This window comes from Odontesthes bonariensis, chromosome 12 (genome assembly GCF_027942865.1).
Source record: "Odontesthes bonariensis isolate fOdoBon6 chromosome 12, fOdoBon6.hap1, whole genome shotgun sequence".
Classification (NCBI taxonomy): domain Eukaryota; kingdom Metazoa; phylum Chordata; class Actinopteri; order Atheriniformes; family Atherinopsidae; genus Odontesthes; species Odontesthes bonariensis.
In genome coordinates this window covers 38,514,094-38,535,387 of record NC_134517.1, presented here as the reverse complement: position 1 = coordinate 38,535,387, position 21,294 = coordinate 38,514,094, and the positions used below count along the sequence as shown (strand labels likewise).

Sequence of the window (21,294 nt, the reverse complement as noted above, 5' to 3'; positions counted from 1 at the left end):
ATCTACCCTCTGAACTTTGGAGAAGAACTCACAGTTTCTCATGTGCAGCTTCAACACGTTCGGTGATGGTTATCTCCTGTCTGCCCTCGATGTCCTCAGACACTAGAGGAGAAAGAGCGAGTCAGCTCAGTTACAAAGTAACAGGAAGGACACAGAGGATGATGGAAAGTCTTTGTTTCTCAGAGCGGCAGTATAAGGCAGAGCATGAAATATGAGGGAGCCTCAGGCTGTGTTCGAAACCGCTTACTTCTCCTACTACTCCTACTACTCCTACTAACTTTAACTTTTTTAAGTTCCCGGATGCATACTAGATTCTCCGAAATGTTGGGTATGCATCATGAGGTTACTACTCATACTCAAACTACCCAAGATGCAACGTAACGTGACGTCGCCGATCGTCATTTCCTGTCAAAACGGCAGTTTCAAGCTAGCTCAAACGATGGTAGGTTCACTTCCTGTTTTCAAAACAAAAGCACCAATTACATCGTAATGGCTTTCTCTATGATAAAAGGCAACGGGTATTTTAATTTGTGAAAATAACCGGAAGTGCGTTAGCTCACTGCGGCTAGCTTTAGTAGCGCTGAATTCGTGGGAACAAAATTGTAAACAGCCGGTATTTTGTCAGGTTTTCAACACGTTGGGGATCTAAACGACTACTTTCTCACCTGAAAATGTTTCAAATGTTGCTAAAGTTTACAGAGTTTAGAGCTTAAGGGAAATCAGCTTCAGGCCGGCTGATTTCTGCTCGGGCAGGAGCGAAATGCATTGTGGGTAAACGCTCTGCATACTGTCTGATCGATGAGTATGGAAGTATGTAGTATGTAGTAGGCGGTTTCAAACACAGCCTCAGAGTAGAAGTGTAACTGGTTTACAGTTTACAGACCTCTGACGAGCAGGTAGCAGGAGGTGCTGACGGTTCCCGCCTCGTTGGTGGCGGTGCAGGTGAAGCGGCCGCTGTCTTCAGCGAACGCCTCGCGGATCACCAGCCGGGCGAATCCGCTCTCGTAGCTGATCTGGAAGTCGATCGAACTCTCGATCTTGTAGTCCTCCCTGAACCACATGATGACGGGGGCCGGCTGACCGCTGATCTGGCACTCCAGGGTCAGTGACTCGCCCTCCGTCACATTTGTATTCTTCAAGCCCTGCACACAAAAGCTCAGACCTTTAGAGCGTGTCCCCCTCCCAAAGAAGCGGGAATATGGTCCACAATCTGAGAAGAGCACTCACCGACACCAGCGTGGGCGGGACCACGGCGCCACCTGCAGACGGTACGGCTGCTGCCTCCATCACCTGAAACACAGTCAGACATCCGTCAGCACAGTGAAGTTACTTCTGACACTCAGGAGGAGACAGGAAGCACACAGGAGGAGACAGGAAGCACACAGGAGGAGACAGGAAGCACACAGGAGGAGACAGGAAGCACACAAAAGGAGACAGGAAGCACAGGAGGAGACACAGGGACACGGAGGGGAGGCTGGATGGGCTTAAGAGGTGAGAAGGAGGTTGTCCACAGCACTGAAACGCTTGTTAAAGGTTTTATGGGAGGGACATTTAATCCTGGACTTTCACAGAAATCAAGAAAACCAGACTTCTAACCAACAAAAGGATGTAATGATTGGAGCTTCCCTTTGACCCACGAGATGACAGGAAATATTTTTATATGATCGGCTATAAAAAGCAGTGACATGTTCTGCAGCTCAGAGGGGTTCTGGGGGGTATTCTGGGGGATATTCTGGGGGATATTCTGGGCGGCCGTGGCTCAGTGGTTAGAGTCGGTCGTCCAATAACCGGAAGGTTGGCGGTTTGATTCCCACTCTCGCCACTCAAAAAAGATTGGTGGAACTGACAGCTGGAGGGGTGTCAGTCCACCTCCTTGTCACAGCTGAGGTGCCCCCCGGGCGCTGAATGGCTGACGCGTGCATGTGCATGTGCATGTGCATGTGCATGTGCATGTGCATGTGCATGTGCATGTGCATGTGCATGTGCATGTGCATGTGCGTGTGTGTCAACAGGTGCCAACCTGGATGGGTTAAAAGCGGAGGACAAATTTCGTGTGTATGCATGACCAATAAAATCGGATATTCTGGGGATATTCTGGTCAGTTGCTCAGATATCTGTGTCTGGAACTGTTTACTTAGACTTCAGGTTTTCTTGTCCTGCTCAGAACCAGCTCACGGCAGCAGATGACCAACCTTTGCTCCCCAGTCCTCATACACTCCCTCCATGCCCCCCGCGTACACCGCCCCGCTCTGAAACTCGGAGCCGGCGTGGTATAAGTCTTTGAATGGCGGGGGGATGGGCTCCGGCGTCTCTCTGGCCTCGCCCACTTTGGGAAACGGACTGGGAGACTTGACGGGCTTGATGATTTTCCTGGCCGAGGCAGAGGATGAGGACAGCTCTTTCTGCAGAGCGACGATGGCCGAGCCGGCGATGGAAACCTGAGCCACCCAAAGAGGAGGAAGAGCCACACCATCATCACCACAGTCATGTGACAGTTTGAGTTAGCACAGCAGGTCTCAGGGAGGTTAGTTCTGTCATGGGGGACCGTCACATTCAGCAGGATTAATGGGAGCTTCTGCATCAGGTTTACGGATTAATGGATGGAGCGATGAGAGGAAAGAGGGAGAAGACGGTTAAAGATGGACTGATCGGTTATGTTTAAGCATTATGGAAACACCTCCACGCTACACTAGCAGGCAAAGCAGCAGTAACCAGATATGCTCCCTCTGAACCTCCCTGTGATCCACCATCAGCTCTGGAACTGCTCGAATAATATTCATTTATCTTTTTACTCTGAGTGTGCTGGTCTGAGACATCTCAGCAGGTGTCCCTGGCCTGGTGTTACGCTGATTGTTGTCCCCTCTTTCCTGTCCTCTCAGCCCCCAGCTGGGCCAGGAAGATGGTTCCTGGTTCTGGTTCTGATGGAGGTTTCTTCCTGTTAAAGTTTTTTCTCCCCACAGTCGCCTCGTGCACACTCAGGACGGGAGTTGGATCAGAGGGAAGCTTCTGTGCGATCTGTTGGTTTTTTTACTTTTTAATTGGCTCAGCATGAAATCACCTATAAAGACTCTATCTTCACAGTTTGTTTGTGACTCTTTACTGTTTTTACTTTTTGGAAGAATTAAAGTCTCATCTTGTCTCATCTCATCTCAATGAAGTGGATTGATATGGATTCTTCGATCCTCTCATTTCTTCTCCTTTTCAGGCGCATTCAGATGATATTTGCTGTAAATTGATGCTGTGTAAATAAACTGAAGTGAAGCTGAGCTCGGGTGGTAAAACATTCAGGATCTTGTCAGTTACTGGTTAGACTGGTGAGCACGGACTCTGTTATTTTTGGGTTAACTTTCCATCTCTCCACGCAGGTTATTTTCCACGGCTGGCCTGGTGCTGCCTTTCTTACCTCAGAACTAGTCTCTGGTTTGGGGACGGAAACTTTAGAAACTGTGAAATGTGGAACTGGAGACAAGACGAGCCCAGTGTCCACACGGGAGGAGGTTTCTGTCACTCTCTGAATCTGGAGCAACCAACACAGGAGCGTTAGACTTTCAGAGCTGGATCATTCTTCAGTCCTACTGTCTGATATAATGTCAGGATTATTAAGGGTTTTATCATTTTAGAATACAGATTATCATGAAGCACTGGCAGATAATTCAGCTAATTCAGATAAATCACAGTGAAAGCATCATTGCAGGCGATCACTCTGCCCCCCGACACCATCGAACATCCAGGGAACGTTGAGATGGTGACATCTTACAAGTACCTGGGGGTTCATCTGAACAGTAAACTGGACTGGACTCACAACCTAACTGCTCTCTATAAGAAAGGCCAGAGCAGACCCTATCTGCTCAGGAGACTGAGGTCTTTGGGGTGCAGGGGGCTCTATAAGAAAGGCCAGAGCAGACCCTATCTGCTCAGGAGACTGAGGTCTTTGCAGTGCAGGGGGCTATCTAAGAAAGGCCAGAGCAGACCCTATCTGCTCAGGAGACTGAGGTCTTTGGGGTGCAGGGGGCTATCTAAGAAAGGCCAGAGCAGACCCTATCTGCTCAGGAGACTGAGGTCTTTGCAGTGCAGGGGGCTATCTAAGAAAGGCCAGAGCAGACCCTATCTGCTCAGGAGACTGAGGTCTTTGGAGTGCAGGGGGCTCTATAAGAAAGGTCAGAGCAGACCCTATCTGCTCAGGAGACTGAGGTCTTTGCAGTGCAGGGGGCTCTATAAGAAAGGTCAGAGCAGACCCTATCTGCTCAGGAGACCGAGGTCTTTGGGGTGCAGGGGGCTCTATAAGAAAGGCCAGAGCAGACCCTATCTGCTCAGGAGACTGAGGTCTTTGGAGTGCAGGGGGCTCTATAAGAAAGGTCAGAGCAGACCCTATCTGCTCAGGAGACCGAGGTCTTTGGAGTGCAGGGGGCTCTATAAGAAAGGTCAGAGCAGACCCTATCTGCTAAGGAGACCGAGGTCTTTGCAGTGCAGGGGGCTCTATAAGAAAGGCCAGAGCAGACCCTATCTGCTCAGGAGACTGAGGTCTTTGCAGTGCAGGGGGCTATCTAAGAAAGGCCAGAGCAGACCCTATCTGCTCAGGAGACTGAGGTCTTTGGAGTGCAGGGGGCTCTATAAGAAAGGTCAGAGCAGACCCTATCTGCTCAGGAGACTGAGGTCTTTGCAGTGCAGGGGGCTCTATAAGAAAGGTCAGAGCAGACCCTATCTGCTCAGGAGACTGAGGTCTTTGGGGTGCAGGGGGCTCTATAAGAAAGGCCAGAGCAGACCCTATCTGCTCAGGAGACTGAGGTCTTTGCAGTGCAGGGGGCTATCTAAGAAAGGCCAGAGCAGACCCTATCTGCTCAGGAGACTGAGGTCTTTGGAGTGCAGGGGGCTCTATAAGAAAGGCCAGAGCAGACCCTATCTGCTCAGGAGACTGAGGTCTTTGCAGTGCAGGGGGCTCTATAAGAAAGGCCAGAGCAGACCCTATCTGCTAAGGAGACTGAGGTCTTTGGAGTGCAGGGGGCTCTATAAGAAAGGTCAGAGCAGACCCTATCTGCTCAGGAGACTGAGGTCTTTGGAGTGCAGGGGGCTCTATAAGAAAGGCCAGAGCAGACCCTATCTGCTCAGGAGACTGAGGTCTTTGCAGTGCAGGGGGCTCTATAAGAAAGGCCAGAGCAGACCCTATCTGCTAAGGAGACTGAGGTCTTTGCAGTGCAGGGGGCTCTATAAGAAAGGTCAGAGCAGACCCTATCTGCTCAGGAGACTGAGGTCTTTGCAGTGCAGGGGGCTCTATAAGAAAGGCCAGAGCAGACCCTATCTGCTAAGGAGACTGAGGTCTTTGGAGTGCAGGGGGCTCTATAAGAAAGGTCAGAGCAGACCCTATCTGCTCAGGAGACTGAGGTCTTTGCAGTGCAGGGGGCTCTATAAGAAAGGTCAGAGCAGACCCTATCTGCTCAGGAGACCGAGGTCTTTGGGGTGCAGGGGGCTCTATAAGAAAGGCCAGAGCAGACCCTATCTGCTAAGGAGACCGAGGTCTTTGCAGTGCAGGGGGCTCTATAAGAAAGGCCAGAGCAGACCCTATCTGCTCAGGAGACTGAGGTCTTTGCAGTGCAGGGGGCTCTATAAGAAAGGCCAGAGCAGACCCTATCTGCTCAGGAAACTGAGGTCTTTGCAGTGCAGGGGGCTCTATAAGAAAGGCCAGAGCAGACCCTATCTGCTCAGGAGACCGAGGTCTTTGCAGTGCAGGGGGCTCTATAAGAAAGGCCAGAGCAGACCCTATCTGCTCAGGAGACTGAGGTCTTTGGAGTGCAGGGGGCTCTATAAGAAAGGCCAGAGCAGACCCTATCTGCTCAGGAGACTGAGGTCTTTGCAGTGCAGGGGGCTCTATAAGAAAGGCCAGAGCAGACCCTATCTGCTCAGGAGACTGAGGTCTTTGGGGTGCAGGGGGCTCTATAAGAAAGGCCAGAGCAGACCCTATCTGCTCAGGAGACTGAGGTCTTTGCAGTGCAGGGGGCTATCTAAGAAAGGCCAGAGCAGACCCTATCTGCTCAGGAGACTGAGGTCTTTGGAGTGCAGGGGGCTCTATAAGAAAGGTCAGAGCAGACCCTATCTGCTCAGGAGACTGAGGTCTTTGGGGTGCAGGGGGCTCTATAAGAAAGGCCAGAGCAGACCCTATCTGCTAAGGAGACCGAGGTCTTTGCAGTGCAGGGGGCTCTATAAGAAAGGCCAGAGCAGACCCTATCTGCTAAGGAGACTGAGGTCTTTGCAGTGCAGGGGGCTATCTAAGAAAGGCCAGAGCAGACCCTATCTGCTCAGGAGACTGAGGTCTTTGGAGTGCAGGGGGCTCTATAAGAAAGGTCAGAGCAGACCCTATCTGCTCAGGAGACTGAGGTCTTTGGAGTGCAGGGGGCTCTATAAGAAAGGTCAGAGCAGACCCTATCTGCTCAGGAGACCGAGGTCTTTGGGGTGCAGGGGCCTCTATAAGAAAGGCCAGAGCAGACCCTATCTGCTAAGGAGACCGAGGTCTTTGCAGTGCAGGGGGCTCTATAAGAAAGGCCAGAGCAGACCCTATCTGCTCAGGAGACTGAGGTCTTTGCAGTGCAGGGGGCTCTATAAGAAAGGCCAGAGCAGACCCTATCTGCTCAGGAAACTGAGGTCTTTGCAGTGCAGGGGGCTCTATAAGAAAGGCCAGAGCAGACCCTATCTGCTCAGGAGACTGAGGTCTTTGGAGTGCAGGGGGCTCTATAAGAAAGGCCAGAGCAGACCCTATCTGCTCAGGAGACTGAGGTCTTTGGAGTGCAGGGGGCTCTATAAGAAAGGCCAGAGCAGACCCTATCTGCTCAGGAGACTGAGGTCTTTGCAGTGCAGGGGGCTATCTAAGAAAGGCCAGAGCAGACCCTATCTGCTCAGGAGACTGAGGTCTTTGCAGTGCAGGGGGCTATCTAAGAAAGGCCAGAGCAGACCCTATCTGCTCAGGAGACTGAGGTCTTTGGAGTGCAGGGGGCTCTATAAGAAAGGTCAGAGCAGACCCTATCTGCTCAGGAGACTGAGGTCTTTGCAGTGCAGGGGGCTCTATAAGAAAGGTCAGAGCAGACCCTATCTGCTCAGGAGACCGAGGTCTTTGGGGTGCAGGGGGCTCTATAAGAAAGGCCAGAGCAGACCCTATCTGCTAAGGAGACCGAGGTCTTTGCAGTGCAGGGGGCTCTATAAGAAAGGCCAGAGCAGACCCTATCTGCTCAGGAGACTGAGGTCTTTGCAGTGCAGGGGGCTCTATAAGAAAGGCCAGAGCAGACCCTATCTGCTCAGGAGACCGAGGTCTTTGCAGTGCAGGGGGCTCTATAAGAAAGGCCAGAGCAGACCCTATCTGCTCAGGAGACTGAGGTCTTTGGAGTGCAGGGGGCTCTATAAGAAAGGTCAGAGCAGACCCTATCTGCTCAGGAGACTGAGGTCTTTGCAGTGCAGGGGGCTATCTAAGAAAGGCCAGAGCAGACCCTATCTGCTCAGGAGACCGAGGTCTTTGGGGTGCAGGGGGCTATCTAAGAAAGGCCAGAGCAGACCCTATCTGCTCAGGAGACTGAGGTCTTTGGAGTGCAGGGGGCTATCTAAGAAAGGCCAGAGCAGACCCTATCTGCTTAGGAGACTGAGGTCTTTGCAGTGCAGGGGGCTATCTAAGAAAGGCCAGAGCAGACCCTATCTGCTCAGGAGACTGAGGTCTTTGGAGTGCAGGGGGCTCTATAAGAAAGGTCAGAGCAGACCCTATCTGCTCAGGAGACTGAGGTCTTTGCAGTGCAGGGGGCTATCTAAGAAAGGCCAGAGCAGACCCTATCTGCTCAGGAGACTGAGGTCTTTGGAGTGCAGGGGGCTCTATAAGAAAGGCCAGAGCAGACCCTATCTGCTCAGGAGACTGAGGTCTTTGGAGTGCAGGGGGCTCTATAAGAAAGGTCAGAGCAGACCCTATCTGCTCAGGAGACTGAGGTCTTTGGAGTGCAGGGGGCTCTATAAGAAAGGTCAGAGCAGACCCTATCTGCTCAGGAGACTGAGGTCTTTGCAGTGCAGGGGGCTATCTAAGAAAGGCCAGAGCAGACCCTATCTGCTCAGGAGACTGAGGTCTTTGGAGTGCAGGGGGCTCTATAAGAAAGGCCAGAGCAGACCCTATCTGCTCAGGAGACTGAGGTCTTTGGAGTGCAGGGGGCTCTATAAGAAAGGCCAGAGCAGACCCTATCTGCTCAGGAAACTGAGGTCTTTGGAGTGCAGGGGGCTCTATAAGAAAGGCCAGAGCAGACCCTATCTGCTCAGGAGACTGAGGTCTTTGGAGTGCAGGGGGCTCTATAAGAAAGGCCAGAGCAGACCCTATCTGCTCAGGAGACTGAGGTCTTTGCAATGCAGGGGGCTATCTAAGAAAGGCCAGAGCAGACCCTATCTGCTCAGGAGACTGAGGTCTTTGCAATGCAGGGGGCTATCTAAGAAAGGCCAGAGCAGACCCTATCTGCTCAGGAGACCGAGGTCTTTGCAGTGCAGGGGGCTATCTAAGAAAGGCCAGAGCAGACCCTATCTGCTCAGGAGACCGAGGTCTTTGGGGTGCAGGGGGCTCTCCTGAAGACCTTCTACACTGTGGTGGCTTCAGCCATCTTTTATGGAGCGGTCTGCTGGGGCAGCAGAATCTCGACGGCTGACTGGAAGAAACTCGATAAACTGATCAAGAAGGCCAGCTCTGTCCTGGGATGCCCCCTCGACATAAAGTATATATGTCCCATATTGTTTATTGTTTATAGTGTTTATACTGTTATTTTAATTCCTTTACTGTTTTGGTATTCTTTATTTTTCTTTATTTTTCTTCATCTGCTGCTGCAGCATCAAAGTGTCCCACTGTGGGACCAGTAAAGGTATTCGTTGAGATCAATAACTGAGGACAGAATTATTTGCCAGTGCAGCACACATCCGTTTAACTGACTGATGAGTAATACTTTTTAACTGATCAATAATCAATACTCTCCGGGGCCCGGCTGACCTGAGGCTGCGGTTCAGGTGTGAACTCCTGAGCAGCTGTGAGCATTTGACCAGCCTGCGTTCTTGTTGACGTCCAGCCGGCTCGGTACTGTTGGTCGGTAACCGAAGCAGCGGCCTGCTGCCTTAGCTCCGCCTCTACAGCCTCCACCTCCTGCTCCTCAGCTCGACCGCCCTCCACATGCACGGGCTTACGGACGCGAGCGAGGTCGACAGCGGCCACCACCGTGGCCACCGCCCCAGCTCTTTTCCCGCCCTCAGCCTGGAGACATAACCAGCGGCACATAGAACTCAGGACATCCAGACACGGTGAGCCAGAGGCGGCGGGGAGCGAGGGGGAATCACCCAGCTGTTAGCAGCTGTCTTTATCCACAAGCTGACTGATTTAGATGTGTTAGCCTGACTCAGCATAAAGACCCGAATCAGGGGGAAATATCTCAAATGAAGCTCTGACACAAACAAATGTCTCTTCTCAGAGCTCAAACTCCTCCACAACCTGGAAGCCCTCATTGTGTTCCTCTAACTTCTTGTTTTGGGGAACATTCAGGTTCATCATGTTACCTACAGAGCTCCACATCTGGACTGTTGGTGGTTGCAAGCTCCCTGGTTCTGCTTCTAGTCTTTATGCTGAGCTGACAGGATTAAACCAAATCAATAGTGAAGTCACTTTATAGATGTTTAAGCGTCTGCACCGACCGCCTCTGTCAAAGACAAAAATACACCACAGATCACCAAGAAATGTGCACAAACTCCAGCATCATGGGCACAACTGATAACATCCATCATTGAGAGTTGCTAAAAGGACTGCCGTGGGTCAGGACGAGTCCTGGACTATCATTGACTGCCCTAGGTCAGGAGGAGTCCTGGACTATCATGGACTGCCCTGGATCAAGAGGAGTCCTGGACTATCATGGACTGCCCTGGGTCAGGAGGAGTCCTGGACTATCATAGACTGCCCTGAGTCAAAAGGAGTCCTGGACTATCATGGACTGCCCTGGGTCAGGACGTGTCCTGGACTATCATGGACTGCCCTGAGTCAGGAGGAGTCCTGGACTATCATGGACTGCCCTGGGTCAGGAGGATTCCTGGACTATCATGGACTGCCCTGGGTCAGGACGAGTCCTGGACTATCATGGACTGCCCTGGGTCAGGAGGAGTCCTGGACTATCATGGACTGCCCTGGGTCAGGAGGATTCCTGGACTATCATAGACTGCCCTGGGTCAAAAGGAGTCCTGGACTATCATGGACTGCCCTGGGTCAGGACGAGTCCTGGACTATCATGGACTGCCCTGGGTCAGGAGGAGTCCTGGACTATCATGGACTGCCCTGGGTCAGGAGGATTCCTGGACTATCATGGACTGCCCTGGGTCAGGACGAGTCCTGGACTATCATGGACTGCCCTGGGTCAAGAGGAGTCCTGGATTATCATGGACTGCCCTGGGTCAGGACGAGTCCTGGACTATCATGGACTGCCCTGGGTCAGGAGGAGTCCTGGACTATCATGGACTGCCCTGGGTCAGGAGGAGTCCTGGACTATCATGGACTGCCCTGGGTCAGGAGGAGTCCTGGACTATCATGGACTGCCCTGGATCAAGAGGAGTCCTGGACTATCATGGACTGCCCTGGGTCAGGAGGAGTCCTGGACTATCATGGACTGCCCTGGGTCAGGAGCATTCCTGGACTATCATGGACTGCCCTGGGTAAGGAAGAGTCCTGAACTATCATGGACTGCCCTGGGTCAGGAGGAGTCCTGGACTATCATGGACTGCCCTGGGTCAGGAGGAGTCCTGGACTATCATAGACTGCCCTGAGTCAAAAGGAGTCCTGGACTATCATGGACTGCCCTGGGTCAGGACGTGTCCTGGACTATCATGGACTGCCCTGGGTCAAGAGGAGTCCTGGATTATCATGGACTGCCCTGGGTCAGGACGAGTCCTGGACTATCATGGACTGCCCTGGGTCAGGAGGAGTCCTGGACTATCATGGACTGCCCTGGGTCAGGAGGAGTCCTGGACTATCATGGACTGCCCTGGGTCAGGAGGAGTCCTGGACTATCATGGACTGCCCTGGATCAAGAGGAGTCCTGGACTATCATGGACTGCCCTGGGTCAGGAGGAGTCCTGGACTATCATGGACTGCCCTGGGTCAGGAGGAGTCCTGGACTATCATGGACTGCCCTGGGTCAGGAGGATTCCTGGACTATCATGGACTGCCCTGGGTAAGGAAGAGTCCTGAACTATCATGGACTGCCCTGGGTCAGGAGGAGTCCTGGACTATCATGGACTGCCCTGGGTCAGGAGGAGTCCTGGACTATCATGGACTGCCCTGGGTCAGGACGAGTCCTGGACTATCATGGGACTGCCCTGGGTCAGGACGACTCCTGAACTATCATGGACTGCCCTGGGTCAGGACGAGTCCTGGACTATCATGGACTGCCCTGGGTCAGGAGGAGTCCTGGACTATCATGGACTGCCCTGGGTCAGGAGGAGTCCTGGACTATCATGGACTGCCCTGGGTCAGGAGGATTCCTGGACTATCATGGACTGCCCTGGGTCAAGAGGAGTCCTGGACTATCATGGACTGCCCTGGGTCAGGAGGAGTCCTGGACTCTCATGGACTGCCCTGGGTAAGGAAGAGTCCTGGACTGTCATGGACTGCCCTGGGTCAGGAGGAGTCCTGGACTATCATGGACTGCCCTGGGCCAGGAGGAGTCCTGGACTATCATGGACTGCCCTGGGTCAGGAGGACTCCTGGACTATCATGGACTGCCCTGGGTCAGGAGGAGTCCTGGACTATCATAGACTGCCCTGAGTCAAAAGGAGTCCTGGACTATCATGGACTGCCCTGGGTCAGGACGTGTCCTGGACTATCATGGACTGCCCTGAGTCAGGAGGAGTCCTGGACTATCATGGACTGCCCTGGGTCAGGAGGATTCCTGGACTATCATGGACTGCCCTGGGTCAGGACGAGTCCTGGACTATCATGGACTGCCCTGGGCCAGGACGAGTCCTGGACTATCATGGACTGCCCTGGGTCAGGAGGAGTCCTGGATTATCATGGACTGCCCTGGGTCAGGAGGAGTCCTGGACTATCATGGACTGCCCTGGGTCAAGAGGAGTCCTGGACTATCATGGACTGCCCTGGGTCAGGAGGAGTCCTGGACTATCATAGACTGCCCTGGGTCAGGACGAGTCCTGGACTATCATGGACTGCCCTGGTTCAGGAGGAGTCCTGGACTATCATGGACTGCCCTGGATCAGGAGGAGTCCTGGACTATCATGGACTGCCCTGGGTCAGGAGGATTCCTGGACTATCATGGACTGCCCTGGATCAGGAGGAGTCCTGGACTATCATGGTCTTATCGGTTGAAGACCATAAAAAGCTCTGGATAAATCATTTTGTGCTCATCGTATGGCTTCATATCTGTGATGGTCCCGCATTACTCTCTCACAACTCGTGATGTCATCGCCTCCCTCGCCACCCACAGGAGGTCAGGTGGTCACACGGTCTCCAGATGTAAAGAGGCCATCTGTGTTCTACAGATGTGTTCTACAGATGTGTATGGGTTCTACAGATGTGTTCTACAGATGTGTTCTACAGATGTGTTCTACAGATGGGTTCTACAGATGGGTTCTACAGATGCAAGTAAGAGTGGCCCAAAGCGGTCCCGGTGTGAGACCAGGGTTCTGGTTCTTCTGATCAGACTGGTAATCCGACACCCCCATCCTCCCACACAGTGAATACGAACCCCCCACCCAAAGCGGTCCCAGTGTGGGACCAGGGTTCTGGTTCTTCTGATCAGACTGGTAACTCGACACCCCCCATACTACCCCCCCACCCAGTGCGGCCCCACCCTGACCTCTTTGATCTCTGTGATCTGCTGCTGGACCATCACCCGGACCGTCTCGCTGCCCTGCTTCCAGGGGGGGAGGACCTCGGCGCCGGCGGCCACCATCTTGCGGGTTGTGACGGGGGACTTGACCGGCCTGATGGGGGAGACAGAGAGTGTTGGAGGGGGGAGATACTCAGGCGGCTGCAGGGATTAGTTTATTGATCGACTCAAAATCAACAGCTGTGACTCCACCCACCTGACAGGCGTGGGCGTGGGCGCCTTCACGTGTCTGACGGGCGACGGCGACTGTTGGCGTCCTCCGGCCACCTTGGCGACCAGTGACGGCTGGGTGGGCGACTTGGACATGGGTTTGGGTGGAACTCTGGGCGGAGTCTTGTGACCCAGCAGAGTCAACTGGGCACCCTCCACCTGCATCTCCATCATGGTGGTGGCCTGGAAACTGGCCTCCATCCTCTGAGGAACACAGAGGAGATGTTGGAGTTCAGAAGGAGGTAAATAATGAGGTAATTCAAATTATTTGGTTAAATTAGAAATTTAGATGAGATGTAAGATGAAGCGACTGATGATGAAACTATTATTTAAATCTGAATTATTAGAGACAAAGGTTTAAATGTTGAAAAGCTTCAGTCAAATAAGTTTTAATTGTGACACTAAGTTGAAATGTTTTTGTTTATGTTTATGTTTCTGCATTCAGCAGACGCTTTTATCCAAAGCGATTTACAGGATATAACATTACAGCTAACATCAAAGCTAACAACAAGCTAACATCACAGCTAACATCACAGCCAACATCAAAGCTAACAACAAAGCTAACATCAAAGCTAACATCAAGCTACATAGAAGGAAATCTGACTGTCAGAGGTCAAAGGGTAGAGATAGAGGGAAGTGCAGGATAGGAGATGCTCTCTGAAAAGCTGGGTCTTCAGGAGTTTCTTGGAGATATTCAGGGATGCCCCTGTTCTGCTAGCGCTCGGTAGGTCATTCTCAAAATGAGTCCAAACTCTTTGAATTCTCAGGTTTGACATTAAAAATCCGACATGATGTCAGATGTACCTTTTCCACTCTGGTCTGTCTGGTCTGTCGGGTCTGTGAAATCTGAGAGGTTGAAATGACCGTCTTGGTTTTCTTTGCTGGAACAGCTTCTTCACCTGGAGACAGATGGAGGTTAGTGATCAGATCGAGCAGCAGTTACAGAGTTAGAGGCCGGCGGGTCCTCACTTTGAACCAGCAGCTCGGCGGTGGACGTGGCCCGGCCGCTGCTGTTGGTGGCCGTCACCGAGTACGTCCCAGAATCCTCTGGGAAGGCCTCGGCGATCAGCAGACTGTAGAGGTCTCCGTCCTGCAGGATCCTGAAGTCGGCAGAGCTCTGGATCTCGGCTCCCTCCCTGTAGAACTGCACCACAGGTGTGGGGATCCCCGTCACTCTGACGCTCAGCTTCACCTGGCTGCCCTGCCTCACGGTGGAGCTCTGAAGTCTCTGAAGGAAGCTGGGGGGCGCCGTCTCCGCTGGAGGAAGGAAACAAGTTGATGGTGAGTGTCTGTGAGACCACCTGTGAGAGGTCTACCTGTGAGAGGTCTACCTGTGAGACCGTCTACCTGTGAGAAGTCTACCTGTGAGAGGTCTACCTGTGAGAAGTCTACCTGTGAGAAGTCTACCTGTGAGACCGTCTACCTGTGAGACCGTCTACCTGTGAGACCGTCTACCTGTGAGAGGTCTACCTGTGTGAGGTCTACCTGTGAGACCGTCTACCTGTGAGAGGTCTACCTGTGTTAGGTCTACCTGTGAGAAGTCTACCTGTGAGAGGTCTACCTGTGTGAGGTCTACCTGTGAGAAGTCTACCTGTGAGAGGTCTACCTGTGAGACCGTCTACCTGTGAGAGGTCTACCTGTGAGAGGTCTACCTGTGAGAAGTCTACCTGTGAGAGGTCTACCTGTGAGAGGTCTACCTGTGTGAGGTCTACCTGTGAGAGGTCTACCTGTGAGAGGTCTACCTGTGAGAAGTCTACCTGTGAGAGGTCTACCTGTGAGACCACCTGTGAGAGGTCTACCTGTGAGAGGTCTACCTGTGAGAGGTCTACCTGTGAGAAGTCTACCTGTGTGAGGTCTACCTGTGAGAGGTCTACCTGTGAGAAGTCTACCTGTGAGAGGTCTACCTGTGAGAGGTCTACCTGTGAGAGCTCTACCTGTGAGAGGTCTACCTGTGAGAGGTCTACCTGTGAGAGCTCTACCTGTGAGAGGTCTACCTGTGTGAGGTCTACCTGTGAGAGGTCTACCTGTGAGAGGTCTACCTGTGAGAGCTCTACCTGTGAGAAGTCTACCTGTGAGAGGTCTACCTGTGAGAGGTCTACCTGTGAGACCACCTGTGAGAGGTCTACCTGTGTGAGGTCTACCTGTGAGGCCGTCTACCTGTGAGAGGTCTACCTGTGAGAGGTCTACCTGTGAGAGGTCTACCTGTGAGAAGTCTACCTGTGAGAGGTCTACCTGTGAGAGGTCTACCTGTGAGAGGTCTACCTGTGAGAGGTCTACCTGTGAGAGGTCTACCTGTGAGAGGTCTACCTGTGAGAAGTCTACCTGTGAGAGGTCTACCTGTGAGACCACCTGTGAGAGGTCTACCTGTGAGAGGTCTACCTGAGGGAGGTCTACCTGTGTGAGGTCTACCTGTGAGAGGTCTACCTGTGAGAGGTCTACCTGTGTGAGGTCTACCTGTGAGAGGTCTACCTGTGAGAAGTCTACCTGTGAGAGGTCTACCTGTGAGAGGTCTACCTGTGAGAAGTCTACCTGTGAGAGGTCTACCTGTGAGACCACCTGTGAGAGGTCTACCTGTGAGAGGTCTACCTGAGGGAGGTCTACCTGTGAGAGGTCTACCTGTGAGAGCTCTACCTGTGAGAAGTCTACCTGTGAGAGGTCTACCTGTGAGAGGTCTACCTGTGAGAGGTCTACCTGTGAGACCACCTGTGAGAGGTCTACCTGTGTGAGGTCTACCTGTGAGGCCGTCTACCTGTGAGAGGTCTACCTGTGAGAGGTCTACCTGTGAGAGGTCTACCTGTGAGACCACCTGTGAGAGGTCTACCTGTGAGAGGTCTACCTGTGAGAGGTCTACCTGTGTGAGGTCTACCTGTGTGAGGTCTACCTGTGAGACCGTCTACCTGTGAGAGGTCTACCTGTGAGAGGTCTACCTGTGTGAGGTCTACCTGTGTGAGGTCTACCTGTGAGACCGTCTACCTGTGAGAGGTCTACCTGTGAGAGGTCTACCTGTGTGAGGTCTACCTGTGTGAGGTCTACCTGTGAGAGGTCTACCTGTGAGAGGTCTACCTGTGAGAGGTCTACCTGTGTGAGGTCTACCTGTGAGAGGTCTACCTGTGAGAGGTCTACCTGTGTGAGGTCTACCTGTGTGAGGTCTACCTGTGTGAGGTCTACCTGTGAGAGGTCTACCTGTGTGAGGTCTACCTGTGAGACCGTCTACCTGTGAGAGGTCTACCTGTGAGAGGTCTACCTGTGAGAAGTCTACCTGTGAGAGGTCTACCTGTGAGAGGTCTACCTGTGTGAGATCTACCTGTGAGAGCTCTACCTGTGTGAGATCTACCTGTGAGAGGTCTACCTGTGTGAGATCTACCTGTGAGAGGTCTACCTGTGAGAGGTCTACCTGTGAGAGGTCTACCTGTGAGAGGTCTACCTGTGTGAGGTCTACCTGTGAGAGGTCTACCTGTGAGAGGTCTACCTGTGAGAGGTCTACCTGTGAGAGGTCTACCTGTGTGAGGTCTACCTGTGAGAGGTCTACCTGTGAGAGGTCTACCTGTGTGAGGTCTACCTGTGAGAGGTCTACCTGTGTGAGGTCTACCTGTGAGAGGTCTACCTGTGAGAGGTCTACCTGTGAGAGCTCTACCTGTGTGAGGTCTACCTGTGAGAGCTCTACCTGTGTGAGGTCTACCTGTGAGAGGTCTACCTGTGTGAGGTCTACCTGTGAGAGGTCTACCTGTGAGAGGTCTACCTGTGAGAGCTCTACCTGTGTGAGGTCTACCTGTGAGAGATCTACCTGTGAGAGGTCTACCTGTGTGAGGTCTACCTGTGTGAGATCTACCTGTGAGAGATCTACCTGTGAGAGGTCTACCTGTGTGAGGTCTACCTGTGTGAGATCTACCTGTGAGAGATCTACCTGTGAGAGGTCTACCTGTGTGAGGTCTACCTGTGTGAGATCTACCTGTGAGAGGTCTACCTGAGGGAGGTCTACCTGTGAGAGGTCTACCTGTGAGAGGTCTACCTGTGAGAGGTCTACCTGAGGTCTCACCTGTAACCAGGAGTTCAGCGGTGCTCGTGGCTTGCCCGGCGCCGTTGGTGGCTCTGACGGAGAAGCGCCCGCTGTGTGCGGCGGTCACAGCGGGGATACTCAGAACAGCGCGGCCTTCGCTGAACGAGATCTGAACGCCGGGCAGAGCGGCGGCGGAAAGAACCTGGCCATCACGAAACCAGCTCACCTCAGGAACCGGAGAACCTGCAGACAGAAGAACCAGAGCCGTCAGAACAGAACCCGAACCTGCTTCAGCTTATCAGAACAACTCTGATCCTCCAAATCAGAAAAATGACAGAAAAACCAAACATCCATGAAGAAAAGCTTTGAACTAAAAAGTGAACGTGAGATTCAACAGAAATCTGTAATCAGTAATCAGGGACAGAAATCAGATGGAAGTTAGAATAAACATTTCAGACTAAAGTCAAACATCTAAAGTGATTTCAGTTGCTGGGTAACCACAGTCTGAGTGCAGCTTCTTACCACTAACTTGAGCCTGGAACGTCGCGGCACTACCCTCTAGTGCCACGACGCTCTGCAGCGGCTGCGTGAACGTTGGTGCTTGTGTTGCCATGGTGATCGGCACCCTGAAACACAGAAGAAGAGATTCAGCTTCAGCTGATCTCCAGCAGGGTGAACACATCAGGAGCTGATCCTCCATCAGAGGTGGAGCTGATCCCCAGAAGCCCCACAGAAGCCTCCAACATCCAACATACATCACATTTATTTACAGATTTCATTTATAACTGCTTGAACATTAAAACCAGACATCAGTTCAGTTCAGGGGCCCTGAAACTGGTCCCGGGGCCCGTCCAAACGTGTGAAACTTCCAGGGTTTGTTTCAGCTGCTGCAGCAGGAATTATTCCACTTTTATTCAAATCTTTAGTTTTATTGAGCACTTTATTACTCGTTTCTCTTTTTGAAGTCACATTTATTTTCATTATTTAGTGTTAATGTTTAACGTGTTTTATTATCATTGATCAGATATTCGTCTTCCTGATCTGCAGCCACATTCAGTGTTTAATGTAAAATCTGACACCTCATTTTTACTGCAAATAAATCTACAGGAGGTGAATCTATTGTTTCACATTCAAAATGAACATAAAACTCAGTAAAAATGTGATTAAACAGTTTCAGTGATGATGACGCAGCAGGTGCTTCTGTTACTGCTGTGAGAAAAAGACTCTTTAAAACATTCAGAGCGTTAAAAAACACCAATGCATCATCTTTACCTACAGTTATTCTGTTAATAATAAGCATACATGAACAAACAGCATTAATTACCTTGTTATAAATAAATGATCATGTGATCATAAAGTGTTTTATTATTTCAAAGTTTCCTGAGATGGATCTTTCAGAAATAATCTGAACTAAGTTGAAATATTTCCCAACATAAGATGTGACAGCATCTTTAGAAAAGACAACAGGAGTCAGAGTGGTTTTAATCCTAAATGTGCTGTCCAACGTCCCGTGTAACACGAAGCTCGATTACAGCAGCAGGAACGTGACTGAAGTCTTTTTAAAGGAACTTCACATGGAAATAAGTCTGACTGCATGTTGATATTCAGGGAAGTGGCACATCTATCCTGGGAGATAAAAACCTTCAAAGGGAGATAAAAACCTTCAAAGGGAGATAAAAACCTTCAAACGGAGATAAAAACCTTCAAAGGGACACGTTGTCTTAAAGCGAGTCGTCTTTTATCCACAGAAACTTCCACATCTCACCAGGATCATTTCCAAACAGTTTAAAGGTCAGAGAACTGCTCACTGCTGCTCTCTGACTGTGAGTTTCTGTTCAACACAGAGCTGATCACAACCCGATCAACGATCAATACGCACAGCTCCACCTCAGAGACGCTCCTCTGAGGATCAAACTGGATCAACCCAGCTGATATTTTCAGATCGCCATCTGAGCGACAGATATGGCCGTGACCAAAATAGCTCCGCCCCCCCCCTGCTGGCGGTTTGATTGACAGCCACCATGTGGCACATAGCTGGAGCTGCATCTGATATCCCTGCTGCTGATTCCCTTAAAAAGCCATCAGCTGCCCGGCTGACGGGCCACTCCGGTGCTCTCAGCGGCTATTCTTGGCTTTCCACAGATCACTGTACACTTTGCTGCCCGCGGCCTCCTTCTGCAGCCAAAAATACACCCAACAACACAAAAACACCAAAAACCCAACAGACCGCACCAAAAGCCCGAGCCCGGGGTCCGAACCCGACCCCACAGACCACGGCCGGCTCACCAGTGGAACTACTCACTTGTATCCACAAGAGTGCCTGCGACTGATGGGACGGACCCCGGCTGACTGAGAGCAATGGCCCCCTTATCCAGAGATGTGTGTGCTGCAAAATCCAAGGTGAGAACGGTCGAGCCTCGAAATATCCCCTGATAAAAACAAAACTACACAGAGAAAGGCCGTGTAGTTTTGCTTTCCCTCCTCGCAATCCCTCCACCTGAGGCGAGGCTGGGAATGCTCCAACTGCTCAGGAGGGCCCACACCGCGGTTTAGGGTTTTATACTGAGGGGCCAGCCCCCGTCACCACCGAACCCGGCCCTCCCATTGGCTGCCGGGACACCCAGGGGGCATGATGGGACACGGCAGCCATTTATGCAACTTCCAGCCCGTCATCGTGTGTCCACCGATCGAGCTTTGATCGGAATCGATCTGCGAATGTGCGACCGAACGCTGATCAACTCTCACATGGAGCTTCTGTCGAGTGTTGGAGAGAAAAACGGTTTCTGCATTAAAGTCTCAGCAGCCTGAGTCATTAAATAACTGCTGACAAAAAAAGAGTTAGAGGCTGTCCCTGTCAGTCAACCAGCCCCCTCCCCACCGACACCACCACCACCACCTCCGGCTGACGGGCTGTTACAACAAACCAACAAACTCTGTTTATCTTTCTGACAGTTCACTCTGAGCTTTACTGATCATTCATGCTGAACACCGTCAGCTCTGAACACCGTCAGCTCTGAACACCGTCAGCTCTGAACACCGTCAGCTCTGAACACCGTCAGCTCTGATCACCGTCAGCTCTGAACACCGTCAGCTCTGAACACCGTCAGCTCTGATCACCGTCAGCTCTGAACACCGTCAGCTCTGATCACCGTCAGCTCTGATCACCGTCAGCTCTGAACACCGTCAGCTCTGATCACCGTCAGCTCTGAACACCGTCAGCTCTGAACACCGTCAGCTCTGATCACCGTCAGCTCTGAACACCGTCAGCTCTGATCACCGTCAGCTCTGAACACCGTCAGCTCTGAACACCGTCAGCTCTGAACACCGTCAGCTCTGATCACCGTCAGCTCTGAACACCGTCAGCTCTGATCACCGTCAGCTCTGAACACCGTCAGCTCTGAACACCGTCAGCTCTGATCACCGTCAGCTCTGAACACCGTCAGCTCTGAACACCGTCAGCTCTGAACACCGTCAGCTCCGTCATGCTTTGGTAACACTGTTTGGTAACTCAGCTGTCAATCACCCATCATCTGTGTGGAGAAAACATGGCCCCAGCTGCTGAGTCATGCTTTGACCCAAATCATTCAGAAAGATTTGATTTCATCGATGAAGATCCCGTTTCCCGTCTGAGGAACTTGGAACTCAGGTTTTCCCTCTCCTGCTATGGAAGCTGCTTTTTTTTTTGTTCATTTGAATAAGAAAAGCTGTAGATGAAGTTGACATTTCTTAGCTTTGACTTCTTCTTCTTCTTTTTGAGACATGAGAGGAGTTGTTAGTGTGCTGAGGATATCCATCCCAGTTAAAAATCCATTCTATTTCAGCTTCAACCTTCTCCGTGGGGCTGATAGCCATGGTCCAATCCAATGGTTTTCAGGAAGGATTTTAAAAACAGACAGAGAGGCCCGTCTCATGTTCAGCAGCAGATTATTCCTCAGGTGGTCAGCTGAGACAGCTGGAGGGCATATAAAGGTGCAGTAGCTCAGACAGGTAGGGCAGGGAAAGACCATTTAGGGATTTAAAAGCAAAAAAATGCATTTTTAAATGGATCCTAAAATTTCTGGGCAGCGGAGTGAAGCTTAAAAGTGGAAATGTGCATAGAGCACATTATGTGACCCAGCCAAGTAATGACAAAAGCTTGATTCAACAACTGCCCTGATTTGGTTGTCAAGATTAAGATCAGGGTCCACTTTTACCCCAAGATTTGTGATGGTT

General features: G+C 51.6%; 1 protein-coding gene across 34 annotated transcripts in view; it reads right to left on the bottom strand.

Annotated features, from left to right (window-relative positions):
• Nucleotides 1-19,605, bottom strand: part of ttn.1 (titin, tandem duplicate 1) — a 210,403-nt gene extending 190,798 nt beyond the window's left edge. For 32 of the 34 annotated variants that reach the window (XM_075480395.1, XM_075480400.1, XM_075480404.1 and 29 more), the window contains exons 1-13: nucleotides 19,385-19,605; nucleotides 17,605-17,708; nucleotides 17,122-17,325; nucleotides 14,055-14,342; nucleotides 13,890-13,984; nucleotides 13,072-13,289; nucleotides 12,843-12,969; nucleotides 8,987-9,244; nucleotides 3,404-3,517; nucleotides 2,193-2,438; nucleotides 1,228-1,290; nucleotides 884-1,142; nucleotides 33-102 (exon numbers count right to left, since the gene is read on the bottom strand). In XM_075480395.1, coding sequence (XP_075336510.1) covers nucleotides 33-102; nucleotides 884-1,142; nucleotides 1,228-1,290; nucleotides 2,193-2,438; nucleotides 3,404-3,517; nucleotides 8,987-9,244; nucleotides 12,843-12,969; nucleotides 13,072-13,289; nucleotides 13,890-13,984; nucleotides 14,055-14,342; nucleotides 17,122-17,325; nucleotides 17,605-17,695 — 2,033 coding nt within the window. In that variant the 5' untranslated portion in view covers nucleotides 17,696-17,708; nucleotides 19,385-19,605. The remainder of the gene's footprint in view (nucleotides 1-32; nucleotides 103-883; nucleotides 1,143-1,227; nucleotides 1,291-2,192; nucleotides 2,439-3,403; nucleotides 3,518-8,986; nucleotides 9,245-12,842; nucleotides 12,970-13,071; nucleotides 13,290-13,889; nucleotides 13,985-14,054; nucleotides 14,343-17,121; nucleotides 17,326-17,604; nucleotides 17,709-19,384) is intronic. The other 2 variants (XM_075480401.1, XM_075480406.1) reach the window with 2 other exon arrangements.
• Nucleotides 19,606-21,294: the final 1,689 nt, after the last annotated feature.